Here is a 14520-nt window from a genome sequence, read left to right as displayed (position 1 = left end):
AGAGATGTGGCAGAGGCTGCTCCCGAGGGGAACCCGAGCCCGTCAGCCTTCGCTGGCCCACAGGACGTTCCCAGTGATATGCAGCACCTGGTGCTTTTCGGAGCATCGCGACCCACTCTCACCCTCGTCTCTCGGGCGGAGGTCTCCAGCCTCCAGGCGGTGGGCCGCCCCGCCCCCGCCAGGGGAGGAGCTAATAGGGAGCCTCCTGGCTGCAGAAGGCCCCGCCCTGGAACAGGGTCAAGGAGGTGTGGTCACACTGCCGGCGGAAGTAGACCCCTCCGCGAGGGTGCAGGGCCGCCCGAGACGGGCGAAAAAACTGGATTGTAGGACCGGGCCGAGCTAGCGATGGGTACGCGGGCGGACAGCGCAGAGCTGCGCGCGGACCCGCGAGGCAACGAGGACGCGGCGCAGCGGCGGCAGGGACAGAAGGCGCCACACGGCCGGGAGGCGCGAGCAGGTGCCCAAGGGGCGGGGCGGGCCAAGGGTGGGAGCTTAGCGGGGGCGGGGGCCCCCAGCGTGGGATGCGCGCGCACCTCCCCGCGCCCGATTTCCGCCCCGCCCATGTGGGGGAGGGGCACGCTGAGGCCCCGCCCACGCGCGTCGCCTGAGGCCGGTCAGCTCAGATTAGGCGCCCGCCCCCGCTGGTTAAATGAGCCGGCGGGGCACAGCCCCCGGAAACGGCCTGGGATTCAGGGGCTAGGAGCGCGGCGTTCATCGGCTGTGAGACGCAGGTAACGTAGGGGCCAGGCGCCGCGCCAGCGGAGGAGCATGCTGTGCCGCGCGGCCCTTTGATTTGCCATGCTTGGGAGCGGGGCCGAATGGAGAGGGTTTAATTGGTCCCAGTGTCCCCTGCATCTCTCCGTTGAACCCCTGAGGAGATAGAGACCCTGAAAGGGGCGGCGACTTGCCGGCGTCTCCCAGCTTGGCCGGAGGAGTGCTGGAACTGCACCGTCGTCTGCGTGGTCTAACATGCTCCCGCTCATTGTGGAGTTTCCGCTGGAGTCTGGGGTGAATTGGTCCCAGGCAGGCTACGTAGCGCTCCAGCAGTTTTCTATAGTCCCGCAGAATTGAGGCTCTTGCTGGCATCCACCAGTGCTTTGAGTGTGGTAAAGTATGTATATTTTGTAGAGTATGCCATGAAAAAAAGTTGCCTGGATAGTATGGTGGGAGCCCAGAGCCTGCAGTTTCTAACCCCCCAGAGCCTGCAGTTTCTAACCCCCAGCCGTCCTGTTCCCCAGCCATTCAGTGAGTGGTTTCAATAATCAGGCATCGCTGGGTGAGATCCCAAAGGGACCCCTCCAGAAGCGGACCAAACTTCTCAATGCTCTTCTGTTCTGTGCCTTGTCAACGAGCCTTTCTTTAACCAGAGAGCATCATGGCAGAGCAGGTGGCCCTGAGCCGGACCCAGGTGTGCGGGATCCTGCGGGAAGAGCTGTACCAGGGCAATGCCTTCCATCGATCTGACACACATATCTTCATCATCATGGGTGCATCGGTGAGTCTCCCCGCGGGCCCCACATCTTAAACAGGCTTCGAGTGTGACATTGCCTCAGGTCCCTTCCTGCTGGGTCCCTGGGCTTTCCCAACTCATTGTCGTGGGGCCCCAGGGGCTCCGCTCCACTAGGCCCTCCCTCTTGCTCCTGCCCGTATGCCACTATCTTCCCAGTACCACCCAGTATAAGTGCACTGCCAGGTGGTCATGAAATCCGTGTGCAGCCATTGACTATAGACCCATGTCCTGGAGCGGGGGGTCCTTAGAGACTTCTTCCTTCACGGGGAAAACCGAGCTGCCGACAGGGGAAGCTGTTCACTTTGGATCCTTTTCCAACCTCTTTGTGACTTGACAAATGTCACACAGTTAGTCCCAAAGGCAGGATCTGAGGCCCGAGCTCCACCTTGTCCCTCTCTACCACAAGTTTCCCCAGAGGGGGAAACACTCGACCTTCCTTTGAATACCATGTCATTACCCAAACTTCCACGGCCTGCTGAGGAGCTATGACCTGTCCCACCCCAGCCCATTGTATCAGCTGTGGAACTGCCATTTTGGTCCAGAAGGTCAAAGTCAGAGGTATAGCACATGAACTGGACATGGTGGAGGGTGGAGACAGGAGGGGGTTGGGGGTGCCTAGTGGGGCTGTGACCCCCAGCTAAAGCATCCCGCCGGTGTGCCCTGTGGAAACCAGATCTGCCAGGTGGCAAGGTGAGCTGCCAGGGTTTCATCTCCAAGTAAAAGTGATCTCTCTTCACTTTCCTCCTGGGCAGAACGACAACCTGCTAACCATCCCGTGACAATTTCTGCCAGTAACTTGTACAATCTCAAGCAGGAATTCTAACAAAGTAGCTGACTCTTGACAGGGTACACGTGGTCTCTCTGTGCCTTCCATGTCAAGGTCCCCTTAGCTCTGGAAGAGAACTTTGTTCTTTGTTCATGTATCATATGCAGAGCCTCTCCTTGCCAGCTTTTGTGATTCTGATCAGAACTCAGAAAGGGAGGGCAGGACACAGTGCTGCTGGGGGGAGCACTCTGTCAGAAGGTGGGGGGAGGGCAGGCCACCCCAAGCACTGTCCTCTGAGTCCATAACCCCAAGAGTAGGGGGAACCCGGGGACATGGGGCAGCAGGGAGCAGCCTTGGTCTCTACCCCGGCCCTCCTTCGAGGGAGCACGTTCTGCTTCGAGGAGCCATACCTGTATTGGCCACAGACCTTCCCACCTAGGACTCTGACCATTAGGCTGTTCGTTCAAGAAACAAGTTGGAGCAGAAAGCTACTCAGGATCGTTCCTCTTCCTTCCCCCGTCCATATAGCAGCCTGTCATAGGGCGCTCCACCAGCGGACCCCAGGCCACAATAAATGGCTTAGAACTCCAGGCCCTCAACTCTTAGATGCTTTATTGAGAGCATCCAAGCTTGCTGTGTGACTGGCAAGTGTCTTTCCTCTCTGAACCTCAGTGTTTCCACATAGCAAATGAGGCCTTTTGAAACAGATGTCAAGAGACTTGGAGCTGAGCTAATTCCCTGATTGCTCACTGCCTTCGCCTATGGCCAGCTTGGGGTTGAGCAACTTTTTTTGCAATTGATAGGGTTCCCCTTTGCTCTCCTCTGCCCTGAGAGCAACATTCAGAGGCTTCCAGAGCAGAAATGGGAAGTGCCACTACAGCAGGGTGGGGTGGGGGGGGACCCCTTGTCCTGAGTTGTTTCTCCTGTCCTCCTGCTCAAGGGGGCTGGGGCTAGGCGGGTGGGCGTCCCGTGAGCAAGCAGCATCTAGAACAGCTCCCGCTGTCTGATGCCTGCCCCCCCCCCCTTTGTAGGAGATAGAGCGGCACTGGAGACGCACTGTGCCACAGCCTGATTCTGGGAACCAGCAAGTTCCCTACTTGTTCATCCATTAAATCGTAGTCAGTGGCTTCTCTGCGGTGTAGTGAACACGGGCTCTGCTTTCTTTGTGTGATCTGTGTGCTGGGCCGAAGGGACCCAAGGAGAGTTGGTAGCCGAATAAGAACTCGTAGTGGTGCACGTGACAGAAAACGGAAACAGGCCCTTGTGTCCCCAGCCACCTCCGGCACACAGTTCCCATGAGGAGGGCCTTCCGAGTGAGGTTTGCAGAGCCAGGGTTGGGGAGCACGCGTGCAAAGAGAGGAGCAGGTGCAGAGCCGCCAGTGGCCAGCAGATGCCCCAGGGCAGGCTGGGCCCACAAGGCCACCCTCTGCCCCTTCCTCCTTCCTCCCCTGTTTACCCACCCCTCGCTCTCACGCCTAGCTTCCTTGCTGGGAGCATCCTGATGCTGGTTTACGGAGCTACCCAATAGGCTTTGGGCTGCTCTCTGTTCCTCTAGTGTGGCCGTCACCCCCTTGCTCAGGACTCCTGTGCCCAGCCGGGGAAGGAGTGGAGGTACTTACTGTACCCGTCGGGAATGAAAGAAACAAGTTTCTCTTTACAGACCAGTGTCGGAGGGGAACCTTGGGCCTGGCAGGTCACCTCCTCTCCCAGCTGATAAGACCACGGATAGGCCAGCAGACTCTCCCCCATAGAGGATGGAGAAAGGAATGGAGGAGCGGGAGAGAGAATAGGACAGGGAGTGTGCCTGGGCAGAACTGGCTCGCTGCAGGGTTCTCGGCAAGCCCCTCGCCTCCCTGGACCTCAAATCTCCCCACCTGGACCGCAAGGGCCATGGACTTGATGGGTGTTCGAGCCTCATGCCCGTATGACCTCGAAGCACTAGCGCGTCTCTCCTTTGGGGGCATTTCTGGGCTGCCTTTCCCCCTTGGGTCGATAAGATTCTTGCTGTGTCATGATGACCTTGGCACTTCCCCAGAGGCCTGATGATTCACGAGCCCCAGGGTGTTAAGAGGGAGGCCCTTTTGTTGGTTTTGCAGCTGAGCCTACCTCGGCAGCCCCCAGGTTCTCCCCGGCTGTCAGGAGCTGACTGGGCCCCAGCCAGGGCCCAGCCTCCACCCCAGGAGTCCAGGCAGATCCTTGACCCAGGTGACCCTCGGGGGACCTGGGTGGCCCACCCCTGCCAGGCCTCCAGCTGGCAGCCAGCCTGTGAAGCTCTCTGCTGTACCCTCCGCCGTAAAATCCTCACACAGAGATGTCGGCAGTGGCTCGGGTTTATAACGCTAGAAGCTGAGGTCAAGCCTAGGGGGCAACACGCAGGTGGTGGCCCCCACTGCACTCCAGCGGGGACAGATGTTGGTACCTGGAGATCTTAACGAGGGCCGCTTCTCCTGCTAGGTCACCACAGGTGTCAGGGCAGCTCTTTCCCCACTGTGGTTCTCAGGCAAAATGGGGGGGTTGGGAAAGAGGAGACTTCCAACCGCATTTCACCTGGAGTCCCTGTGCTCCATCCCCCCCCCACCCCCCCTCCCTCCCGGCTCATGGCATGCTTTGATTTGGTCGATGCCTTCCCACGTTCCTTCTTGCAAAGGAGGCTGGTCTAAGCTGGGGGGGAGGGCGGGCCACTTCCCTGGAGCAGCCGCCAGGACCCCCTACCACTGTCCTGGGTCCCACCTCACCTCTCCCGTGGTTGACGTGGAGCCCAGCAGGCCTCTGGTCACAGGGACTGAGCTGAACAAGGCAAGCAGGTTCCGTTGCTGGTTAATCCCAAGGGGAGCAGCAAGAACAAACAGCTTAGGGTGTTGGGCATCGTGACTCAGCAGACAGGAGGCTAGTCCCCTGCCACCAATCCATTGCCCACAACCTGTCCCGATTCCTGTCAGCCTACTGGAATTTGATCGTCAGCAAACATCACCTGCCACAAGGAAGGTCGGGAGGTGTTTGCAGGCCGTGGTTCTGATTGTTTCTCCCGCGGGCTGGTCCCCAGCAAACCGGTCCTCTCTGGAGCACGCAGGGCTGAAGTGACCTGAGCAGTGTCTCCCCCCAGCCCCACTGATGGGTCGGTCACTGTGAGGAGTGCCGTAACGAGGGCTGGTGGGCACTGAGGGACATGGACAGGGAGCTTACTTCCCAGGCTGCGGGTTGGAGTGGGACCTTGAAAGACCAGCGACAGAAGCCATCTGAAGGTGGCAGTTACAACAGGGACCCACACCAGATTCCTTGGGGGATCGATTGTGAACAGGAGACGTGGGCACAGGCACCAACACAGGGAACCCTGGTTTGGGAACTACTGACTTTGGGAGTTTGGGGTCCCATTGGAGCCTGGAAATGACACAGGGAGATGACAGAAACTTGCCTGCGTGGGGACATCGGGTCACCCAAGGAGCAAAGAACAGGAGGAAACTGGAGCAAACAAGGCACCCTCGAGCCTGCACCCGCCCCCACCCAGAGTCGGGATCTCCCACCCAGGAGCCCGCTGGGTGCCTTCCTAACTGCTTGTCTCTTGCAGGGGGGAGCATTTAACCAGGCCAGAATTGCTTTGGTTCTGGTCACGTGGCTTCCATTTTGCAGCTGTTCATAGAAATGAGTTTATCCAGTAGTTACATTGCTTCTAAAAGGTAATTTCACATTGAATATTTAGGTCCTCATCCCTGGAGTTAGTTTCTCGGCCTGCGGCAAGTCCAGTACACCCCAGCCTGGCTTCCTCTCTCCCCGATGATTGGCAATGCTTGGCGGAGCGCGGGTTCCCGCCCAGGGCCCATCCCACGCTCTAATTGTAGGGCACACAGATGAAAGGGCTCTCTGCTTCTCTGTTCTTCCGGAGCCCATGACCGTTCTTGCCCCTTCCTCTTCCACCTGGAGCAGAGAATTCCTTTGTTAGCTTACAAAATTCAACCTTGGTGGAGCGGGGAGAGAAGGAACTCGGTGATTCTTTCTGGGGTAGGGGGGGTCCTCTTGAATATCTGGGATGCGCCACGCTGTGGCTCGAAGCTGCCTTGTGTTCAACACCCTTTCGTTTTGGAAAATCTCGCACATCCACAAAGTAGACAGAATGACGCAGCGAATGGCCGCTGTCCATTGGCCGGCTCCCGTGACTTTCTGCCCTTGTTTCGCCCATTCCCCAGCCTCTGCTCGACTATTGCATTGAGGTTTGGTTCGGTTCGGTTCGGTTTTCAGGGTTTGTTTCTTAGACGAAATCTAAATGTTGACTGAGCATCTGGGTTGTCCCGAGCGCGGGGCCACCGCGAGTTAACGCTGCCGTGAACGTCCGCGTACAGTTTGCGCCGCCTCCTCTCCGGCGCTCGGCGCTGCCGGTCGTTCGGATTGCAGCCGTTCCAACAGACGTGAAGCAGCATCTGGTGGTTTAACGCGCGTTTTTCTGCCCCCTGATGACCTCGCACACTTGCTCACGTGTCTATTAGCCATTCGTTTCTCTTCCTGGCCAAGTATCCAGTCGATCTCTAATTGTGTTGGTTTCTTATCTTCCCGTAGGAGTAAGTTACATATTCTGGGTCGTAGGCAGAGCTTGCCTCCGGACGGGCTTCCCTCTTGCCGGCGTTTCGGTAGGGCGCCCTGGTAAAGCGCCCTAGTGCACGGGTCAGGGTTTGGTACTGTCGGGGCCGAAAGGTTTGTGGCCGCGATCCGATTTCCTGTGTGACCATCACCCACTCAGGTCCCTGTCCATTTGGATGGATTGGATTTTTCTAGAAATTTGTCCATTTCGTCAAAGTTGTCAGACATGGCGTGAGGTTGTTCATAAAATGCCCTTTTGTGTTTTCCTGACTGTGCTTTTGTCCTGTTGCACTCCTAATTCTTGGTGCGTTTTAGAAAAACAGTCTCGCCAGAGGGTTGTCTGTCTTCATTAGTCTTTTTAAAAACCAACTTTTGGCTCTGTTGATATATTTTTTCAGTTTGTTTCCCATTTTATGAATTTTTAGTTTTCATTGTTTTCTGCCCTGTAATTTGTTTGGCTTTAAAATCCTCTCGGGCCGCACGGGTGGCTCAGTTGGTTGAGCATCCAACTTTCAGCTCAGGTCATGATCTCACGGTTCGTGAGTTCGAGCCCCACGTTGGGTTTGCTGCTGTCAGTCCAGAGCCCACTTCCGACCCTCTGTCCCCATCTCTCTGTACCCCTCCCCCATTCACACTCTGTCTCAAAAATAAACAAATATTTAAAAATAAAAGTTCTACTGTCTTGTGTCTGATTTCTTAAGTCTGACACTTAGCTCTTTAGTCCCAAGCTAATGTCAGCATTTCAGGCCATGCCTCCTAGGTTTTCATATATGCTACTTCTGTTGCCGTTGGGTTCTAGAGTTTTCAGGTTTCCTCATTTAGCCTGTGGGCTGTTTAGAAGTGGGCTATTTGAAGGGTGCCCGAGGGGCTCAGTCTTTTGAGTGTCTGACTTCGGCTCAGGTCATGATCTCCATGGTTGGTAGGATCGAGCCCCGTGTCAGGCTCCATGCTGACTGTGCGGAGCCTGCTTGGGATTCTCTCCTTCTCTCTGTTCCTCCTCGACTCGTGCTTTCTCTGTCTCTCAAAATAAATAAATAAACTTTAAAAAAAAATGGGCCTTCTGAAACTTTTTTTATTTTCGTTTTAGAGAGAACAGGCGTGCACACGTGAGTGAGCAAGGGAGGGGCAGAGGGGGAGAAAGAGAATCTTAAGCAGACTGGGTGCCTGGGTGGCTCAGTCAGTTGAGCATCCGACTTCAGCTCAGGTCATGATCTCGCAGTCTGTGAGTTCGAGCCCCGCGTCAGGCTCTGTGCTGACAGCTCGGAGCCTGGAGCCTGCTTCCCATTCTGTGTCTCCCTCTCTCTCTGCCCCTCCCCTGCTCATACTCTATCTCTCTGTTTCTGTCAAAAATAAATAAACATTAAAAAATTAAAAAAAAAAAAAAAAGCAGGCAGCATGCCCAGCATGGAGCTTGACACAGGGCTCGATCACAAGACCGTGAGATCACGACCTGAGCCGAAATCAAGAGTTGGACACTCAGCCGGCTGAGCCTCCCAGGCACCCCGGAAGTGGGCTCTTTGGCCTGGGTTTTACTGCACTTGCACCTGAGACTGGAGACCATGGTTTGTGTGGTCACAGGGCAAGCAGGTCGGTGGACGCTCCTCCTGGGATGAGGTCCATTCGCCCCAGGGCAGGGTGGCTACTGTGATACAGGGGTGCTGTCGGCCCAGGGGCAGGGTAAAGGGCTAGCGCAGGCTCTAGTTCCAGCTCCTCTCGCTACTTACAGGGGCGAGACAGGTATACGTGTAGCTGAGCGGTGACCCTGGGCGAGTGCCCCGGTCTCCAAGCCGAGACCGTCTAGGCACTGCCCCCAGCTTCTCCTAACCGTGCCTGTTCCCTCTGCCGCAGGGCGACCTGGCCAAGAAGAAGATCTACCCCACCGTCTGGTAAGCATGTCCCGTACCGTCCCACTGCCCCCAGCCCTCCCGACCCTCCCCGCCCTGGCCACAGCCGTGCTGTGCCCTCAGGTGGTTGTTCCGCGACGGTCTTCTGCCCGAAGACACCTTCATCGTGGGCTACGCCCGCTCCCGTCTCACAGTGGCCGACATCCGCAAGCAGAGCGAGCCCTTCTTCAAAGTGAGTGGCATCTGGGGTCTCCGTGAGGGACATGCCCCCTTCCCATCCCATCACAAGATGCCCTTTCTTCCACGTACTCCTGCTCTCTGGGACAGGACCCTTTGTCCCCTGCCGTGGCCAAGGCCAAGGCCTTGTTAGGAAGATGGCTTGGAGGCGCTCATGCCCTCGCAGTTGTCATCCTTGCCTCCCCCCAGGCACGCACACTGCCCTGGCACACTGGTGCACAAAACCCTGCCGGCCCGAGAGCCCCATCTCCCAGTCCCCCTCTGACCCAGACATAGCAGGTCCCCCCTGCTGCGCCCCCCTCCCCCCAGGGCCAGGAGCCGAGAAAGTCTCTTCACCGCAGAAATCTTACAGGTCTGCCTTTCCCAGCACACCGCCGTTTGGTGTGGTGACTTGGGAGAGAGATCTCTCTCCGGTGTGTTTCTCCCAGGTCACAGTTTCCTGGACTCTAACTTGTGTCTTAGGGCACAAGGCCCCCAGGGGTGACCGCTGGGCCCCAAATCTTGCAGTGTTCATGCTGCCTCAGCCTCCCCCCGTGGGCATGCAAAGCTGACAGGATGGGGGTGTACCCAGCGTGGAGCTAGGATGACTGACCGCTGAGGGAGCCCGCCCCGGCCGTGGGAGGACAGAGGGAGGGCTGGCAAGGGGCAACGTCCCTGGCTCTGTCTTTCTCAGGCCACACCGGAGGAGAAGGCCAAGCTGGAGGAGTTCTTCGCCCGCAACTCGTATGTGGCTGGCCAGTACGACGACGTGGCGTCCTACAGGCGCCTCAACAGCCACGTGAATGGCCTTCACCAGGGGCCGCAGACCAACCGCCTCTTTTACCTGGCCTTGCCGCCCACGGTCTATGAGGCGGTCACCAAGCACATCCATGAGACCTGCATGAGCCAGACGTAAGGCTTGTCTTTTGCCCTCCCTGCCTGCCAGGTGTGCCCTGTGCTGGTCTGGCCTGCCCTGGCGGTTGTCCAGAGCCCCTGGGCCAAACTAGTCTCCGGAGTCGGAAAAAGATGGTGACCCTTGTTCTGCGCGTGAATTAGCTCCCCCCAGAAGGCAAAAGGGTATAAATACGGGTGCTTTGTAATAGCATTTACTGAAAATGCTACCCCACTTGTTTACCCTGGAGATCCTCGTGCCCCTCGTGGTCCATCTTGCTAGAAATCCGTTTCCTTGGCAGCTATCCCTGCCAGGACCACAAGGTGGCAGTGTTGCTCCACAAAACTCCTGCTGCTGGTTCCTTGTTCTCTGGGGTTTTTTAGTGTTTTCTAAGGTCACCTTCGTGGCCACAAGGTGGCAGCATAGCTCCACGAGCATGTTGCTTCCTACAGAACACCAGTCCTGGCAGTGCGTCCTTCCCAAAGCCAGTCGTCTGTTTCACTTTGCCTTGGTTTTGAATGCAAAATGCCACGTTAACTGTCCGTGGGAAATAGCAAAGAAAGGGACCTTTATTCATTTTAAAATCCATGGAGACAGCTGTGCCCCTGACATCCGCTCCCCGCCCCATCCCCCAACTAGCTCCCAGGCCACTCCTGAAGATCCAGTGTGGGGCTGGAGGGGAGCGGGATCCGCTGGACGGAGCACTCTTGCTAGTCAGCAGCGGGTCGCGCCGGAAGGCTTCCGAGGAAATTTTGAGTGTGGCATTGAGGGCCGCAGACGACGACTGTCCTTGGGTCTGGGGGCTGTGTGCCAAGGTGGGGCAGGAGGCCTTGCCTAGCAGAGTTTCACTGGTCATCTGAGAATGCACAGGGGAGGGAAGGCTCTGCCTCTCCTTGAGGAAGGGACCCTGGGGGGGTGACAGGATTCTGGCCCCTGCTCCCCCAGGACGGGTATGGGGTGATGTGGCTCTGGGTTCCCACAGAGGCTGGAACCGTATCATTGTGGAGAAGCCTTTCGGGAGGGACCTGCAGAGCTCTGACCGGCTATCCAACCACATTTCGTCCTTATTCCGTGAGGACCAGATCTACCGCATCGACCACTACCTGGGCAAGGAGATGGTGCAGAACCTGATGGTGCTGAGGTCCGGCCAGGGCTGGGCAGAAGCCATGCAACTGGGGAGGGGGGGAGGGGGGAGGGGGGAGGGGGGGTGGCCGGGGCGGGGCCGGGCATAGGGAGCGGCGGGGCCGTCCCAGCCTGATGTTGCCCTGGCGATGCGGTGCCACCCTCCACCGTGCGCCTCCTGCAGATTCGCCAACAGGATCTTTGGTCCCATCTGGAACCGGGACAACATCGCCTGTGTCATCCTCACTTTCAAGGAGCCCTTTGGCACCGAGGGCCGTGGAGGCTACTTTGATGAATTTGGGATCATCCGGTGAGAGCCTGTCACCCTCCCTGTCCTGGGGGCTTCTCCTCCCCCCTCCAGGTTCACATTCGTGGGTGGGTGTGTGAGTGGTCAGTGGTGACCGTGAAGCGATGGTTCGCTGTCTCTTTCCTTGACTTGAGGTGACGTCCAGGGGTAGCCATGGGCTTGGAGCAAATGTCATAGCTTGTTGCTAGCAAGCCATGTCTGAGGTGCCATGTGCCCGGGCGTGGCCGACGGGGAGGGGCTGGGGTGAGCCCACGCCTCCCCCTTCCTCCCAGCCTGGAAGCCCCTGACGTGCGTTGCGCGCACTCTTCCCTCTGCAGGGACGTGATGCAGAACCACCTCCTGCAGATGCTGTGTCTAGTGGCCATGGAGAAGCCCGCCTCCACTGACTCGGACGATGTCCGCGACGAGAAGGTGGGTGCAGGCGCACCCTCCTGGTCCCTGCTGCTGGCCCAAGAGCAAGAAGCCAAGGATGTCACGTCCCAGGACCGATAGGACCCGTGGGCAATTCGGCGCTTAGCCTCTCCCTCAGAAAAGAGGAGAGCGGGTCCAGGTGGCCCCAGAGAGGCCTTGGGTGGGAGGCCACGGCCACGCCCCTCGGCAGGGTGTGCGCAGCTGGCCGGGCACCAGCCCCTGTCCGGGCACTAGCCCCTGTCCGCACAGACCAGGCAGCCCTGCGGGAAGCCCACCCACGGTCACATGGCCGCCTCAGGCCGCTCCCGTCTGTCCCCTGCGTGGCTGCTCCGCCCCGGTACCCAAGGAGCTCCCCACACACAACCCCCCCCCCCGCTCTCTTCCAGGTCAAGGTGTTAAAGTGCATCTCTGAGGTGCAGTCAGAGAACGTGGTCCTGGGCCAGTACGTGGGCAACCCCAGCGGAGAGGGCGAGGCCACCAAAGGGTACCTGGATGACCCCACGGTGCCCCGCGGCTCCGTTACTGCCACCTTTGCGGCCGTTGTCCTCTACGTGGAGAACGAGAGGTGGGAAGGTAGGTGGCATCTCCGGGCCTGGCGGGCGGGCCGGCGTCTACCCAGGGAGCCCTCGTTCCCGGGGTGTGACCCGCTTGGGCGCGGCAGCCAATACACGTGGGACTCCGGGCCCGAGGGGCGCTGGGCGGGAGAGGCCGCCTCGCCTCACACGTGCGCACTCGCCTTCACCCCCACATCACGCTCGTTCACACAGCCCCCGCCTCACCCCCTCTCTCGCCCCCTCACGCGCGCTCAGCCTGGGCCGCTGGGGCAGGGGGACCTGAAGTCAGCTCCGCCCCAACCAGGGGTGCCCTTCGTCCTGCGCTGCGGCAAAGCCTTGAACGAGCGCAAGGCCGAGGTGCGTCTGCAGTTCCGCGACGTGTCCGGAGACATCTTCCAGCAGCAGTGCAAACGCAACGAGCTCGTGATCCGCGTGCAGCCCAACGAGGCCGTGTACACCAAGATGATGACCAAGAAGCCTGGCATGTTCTTCAACCCTGAGGAGTCCGAGCTGGACCTGACCTACGGCAACAGATACAAGGTAGCCACGCGCCCTGGGGCGGGGGGGCAGGGGGGGCGGCTGGGGGGGTGCGCGTGCATGGGCGGCCTGAGTACGACCCCCTCCCTGTAGAACGTGAAGCTCCCCGACGCCTATGAGCGCCTTATCCTGGACGTCTTCTGTGGGAACCAGATGCACTTCGTGCGCAGGTGAGGGGCGGCCCCGGGGCCCACAGGGCAACCCGCTCCCCCACTACCCCGGGAACGACGCCAGAGCCCCCCTGTGTCCCCTCAGTGACGAGCTCCGGGAGGCCTGGCGGATCTTCACGCCGCTGCTGCACGAGATCGAGCGCGAAAAGCCCCAGCCCATCCCCTATGTTTATGGCAGGTGAGGCGCTGGGGCATGGAGGGGGGAGGATGGGCTGGGGGCAAGGGACATGGGGGCCAAGGGCTCCCTCACATCTCCCCTCTGCCTGTCGCTCTCTCAGCCGAGGCCCCGCGGAGGCAGACGAGCTGATGAAGAGAGTGGGCTTCCAGTACGAGGGCACCTACAAGTGGGTGAACCCCCACAAGCTCTGAGCCCCAGGTCCCTGCCCCACCCACCGTGGCCCTGTCTGTCCTGTTCCACCCTCTCGCCCGCCACCCCGAGCCCACGTCGGGAGGGCTTCAGGACCATAAGTCTCACATTCCTGGCCCCTGGCCACCCTGCCCGCTCTGTGCCGCCTGCCACCCTGGGCCTAGCTACATTCCGCAAGCACCACGCACTCAAGACTCGCGCCATGACCATCCCTAGCTGCCACCAGCCTTTCCTGAGCCACCTCTGTCTGCAGGAGTGAGCCCCAACAGGAGGAAGTGGCGTGGCTTCTCTGCCGGTCTGGGGCTGCTCCTACCAGGACAGGAGGGAGAGATGGCAGGGAGGGGCGGCAGGCAGGCCACTCCACACTCCGCCGGCTCTGAGCGAGCTCCTCAGAACAGGGGCGGGGCGGGGCAGGGGGCGAGCGCTTTCTCACAGGTCTCCGTCTCGGTGCCGCTTGACATTCCTGGTCACCTGCTGGGAGGGACCTCCGTGCCGCCCCGCCGTCCCCTGTGTCATGGGCCCCCTGAATGTCCCTCCGCCCCACCGGCTCCCCCCGCCCCTCCAACTCCGCACTCCACGGCCCACGCACCTACAGGGGGCCCCCTCGCCACTGGAAAAACAGAAACAGCAAGGGGCACTCACCGTCTCAGCCCCCTGCCATTAAATCCACAGACAGACCCGTCTGCTCCCTGGTTGTTTCCTTCCTGCCACTCGCAACCATGGAGGAGGCCACCTGCGCCTGATGCTGGCCCGTTTGGTGGAGGGCCCGGGGCCGCCCCATTTTTGTCACCCACTTCCCTCCGCAGTGTGGGCTCGGGACCTAGGCCGTCAGCCCTGACCCCGGGTGTAGCTGTGGCCAAGCCCTGCGTCCCAGCTGCCTCCTGAGCCCCCTGTCCCATCTGTGCTCTTCACTCTGCACCGAACGCTTCCATGCACTCGCTGCCCACGTGGGCATCCGCCCTGACGACGTCCCCGCCCCGGCCGGCTCGCTTAGCAGAGTGGCTGGGGGCCGTGTACACACGCCGCCGGTGCATGCTGGCGAGTGGGATCTGGGCACGAGAGGCAGAGGGGGTGCTGGGGGAGGGCGCCTGTAGCAAGGCACCACGCCCGATGGGGTGGGGGGAGCATAAGACAATAGACTTTTATCCTGTCACAGTCCTGACGCCAGAAGTCTGAAACCCACGTGTTGGCAGGGCTGCGCTCCCTCCGAAGACTCTAGGGGACGACCTTGCCTCTTCCGCGTGCAGGTGGTGGC

The 14520-nt window shown here is 59.7% G+C and overlaps 1 protein-coding gene across 4 annotated transcripts; it reads left to right on the top strand.

Annotated features, from left to right (window-relative positions):
* The first annotated feature begins 5 nt into the window (after positions 1-5).
* Positions 6-13942, top strand: G6PD (glucose-6-phosphate dehydrogenase). 4 transcript variants are annotated; one of them, XM_043570419.1, is made up of 13 exons: positions 6-457; positions 1368-1495; positions 8694-8731; positions 8813-8921; positions 9600-9817; positions 10780-10938; positions 11104-11229; positions 11544-11637; positions 12024-12210; positions 12496-12731; positions 12822-12898; positions 12984-13076; positions 13177-13942. In XM_043570419.1, exons 1-13 carry the CDS (start codon positions 346-348, stop codon positions 13265-13267), a joined length of 1668 nt encoding a protein of 555 aa, XP_043426354.1. In that variant the 5' UTR covers positions 6-345; the 3' UTR covers positions 13268-13942. The 4 variants fall into 4 exon arrangements, with proteins under 4 accessions (XP_043426354.1, XP_043426353.1, XP_043426355.1 ...); XM_043570418.1 differs by having other exon boundaries at positions 226-457; positions 11499-11637; XM_043570420.1 differs by lacking the exon at positions 6-457 and adding an exon at positions 600-731 and having other exon boundaries at positions 11499-11637.
* Positions 13943-14520: the final 578 nt, after the last annotated feature.

The sequence above is a fragment of the Prionailurus bengalensis genome, chromosome X (genome assembly GCF_016509475.1).
Source record: "Prionailurus bengalensis isolate Pbe53 chromosome X, Fcat_Pben_1.1_paternal_pri, whole genome shotgun sequence".
NCBI classification, from domain to species: domain Eukaryota; kingdom Metazoa; phylum Chordata; class Mammalia; order Carnivora; family Felidae; genus Prionailurus; species Prionailurus bengalensis.
Note: the sequence above shows the minus strand (reverse complement) of the source record. Positions and strands in the feature narration are given on the sequence as shown.

What these genes read in the sequence shown, in the direction of transcription:
- G6PD (XM_043570418.1), top strand. Translation starts at nt 346, where the DNA reads ATGGGTACGCGGGCGGACAGCGCAGAGCTGCGCGCGGACCCGCGAGGC. An exon ending in CAGAACCTGATGGTGCTGAG is followed by an intron (nt 10,939 to 11,103) that starts GTCCGGCCAGGG and finishes CGCCTCCTGCAG; the next exon opens with ATTCGCCAACAGGATCTTTG. An exon ending in ACGATGTCCGCGACGAGAAG is followed by an intron (nt 11,638 to 12,023) that starts GTGGGTGCAGGC and finishes GCTCTCTTCCAG; the next exon opens with GTCAAGGTGTTAAAGTGCAT.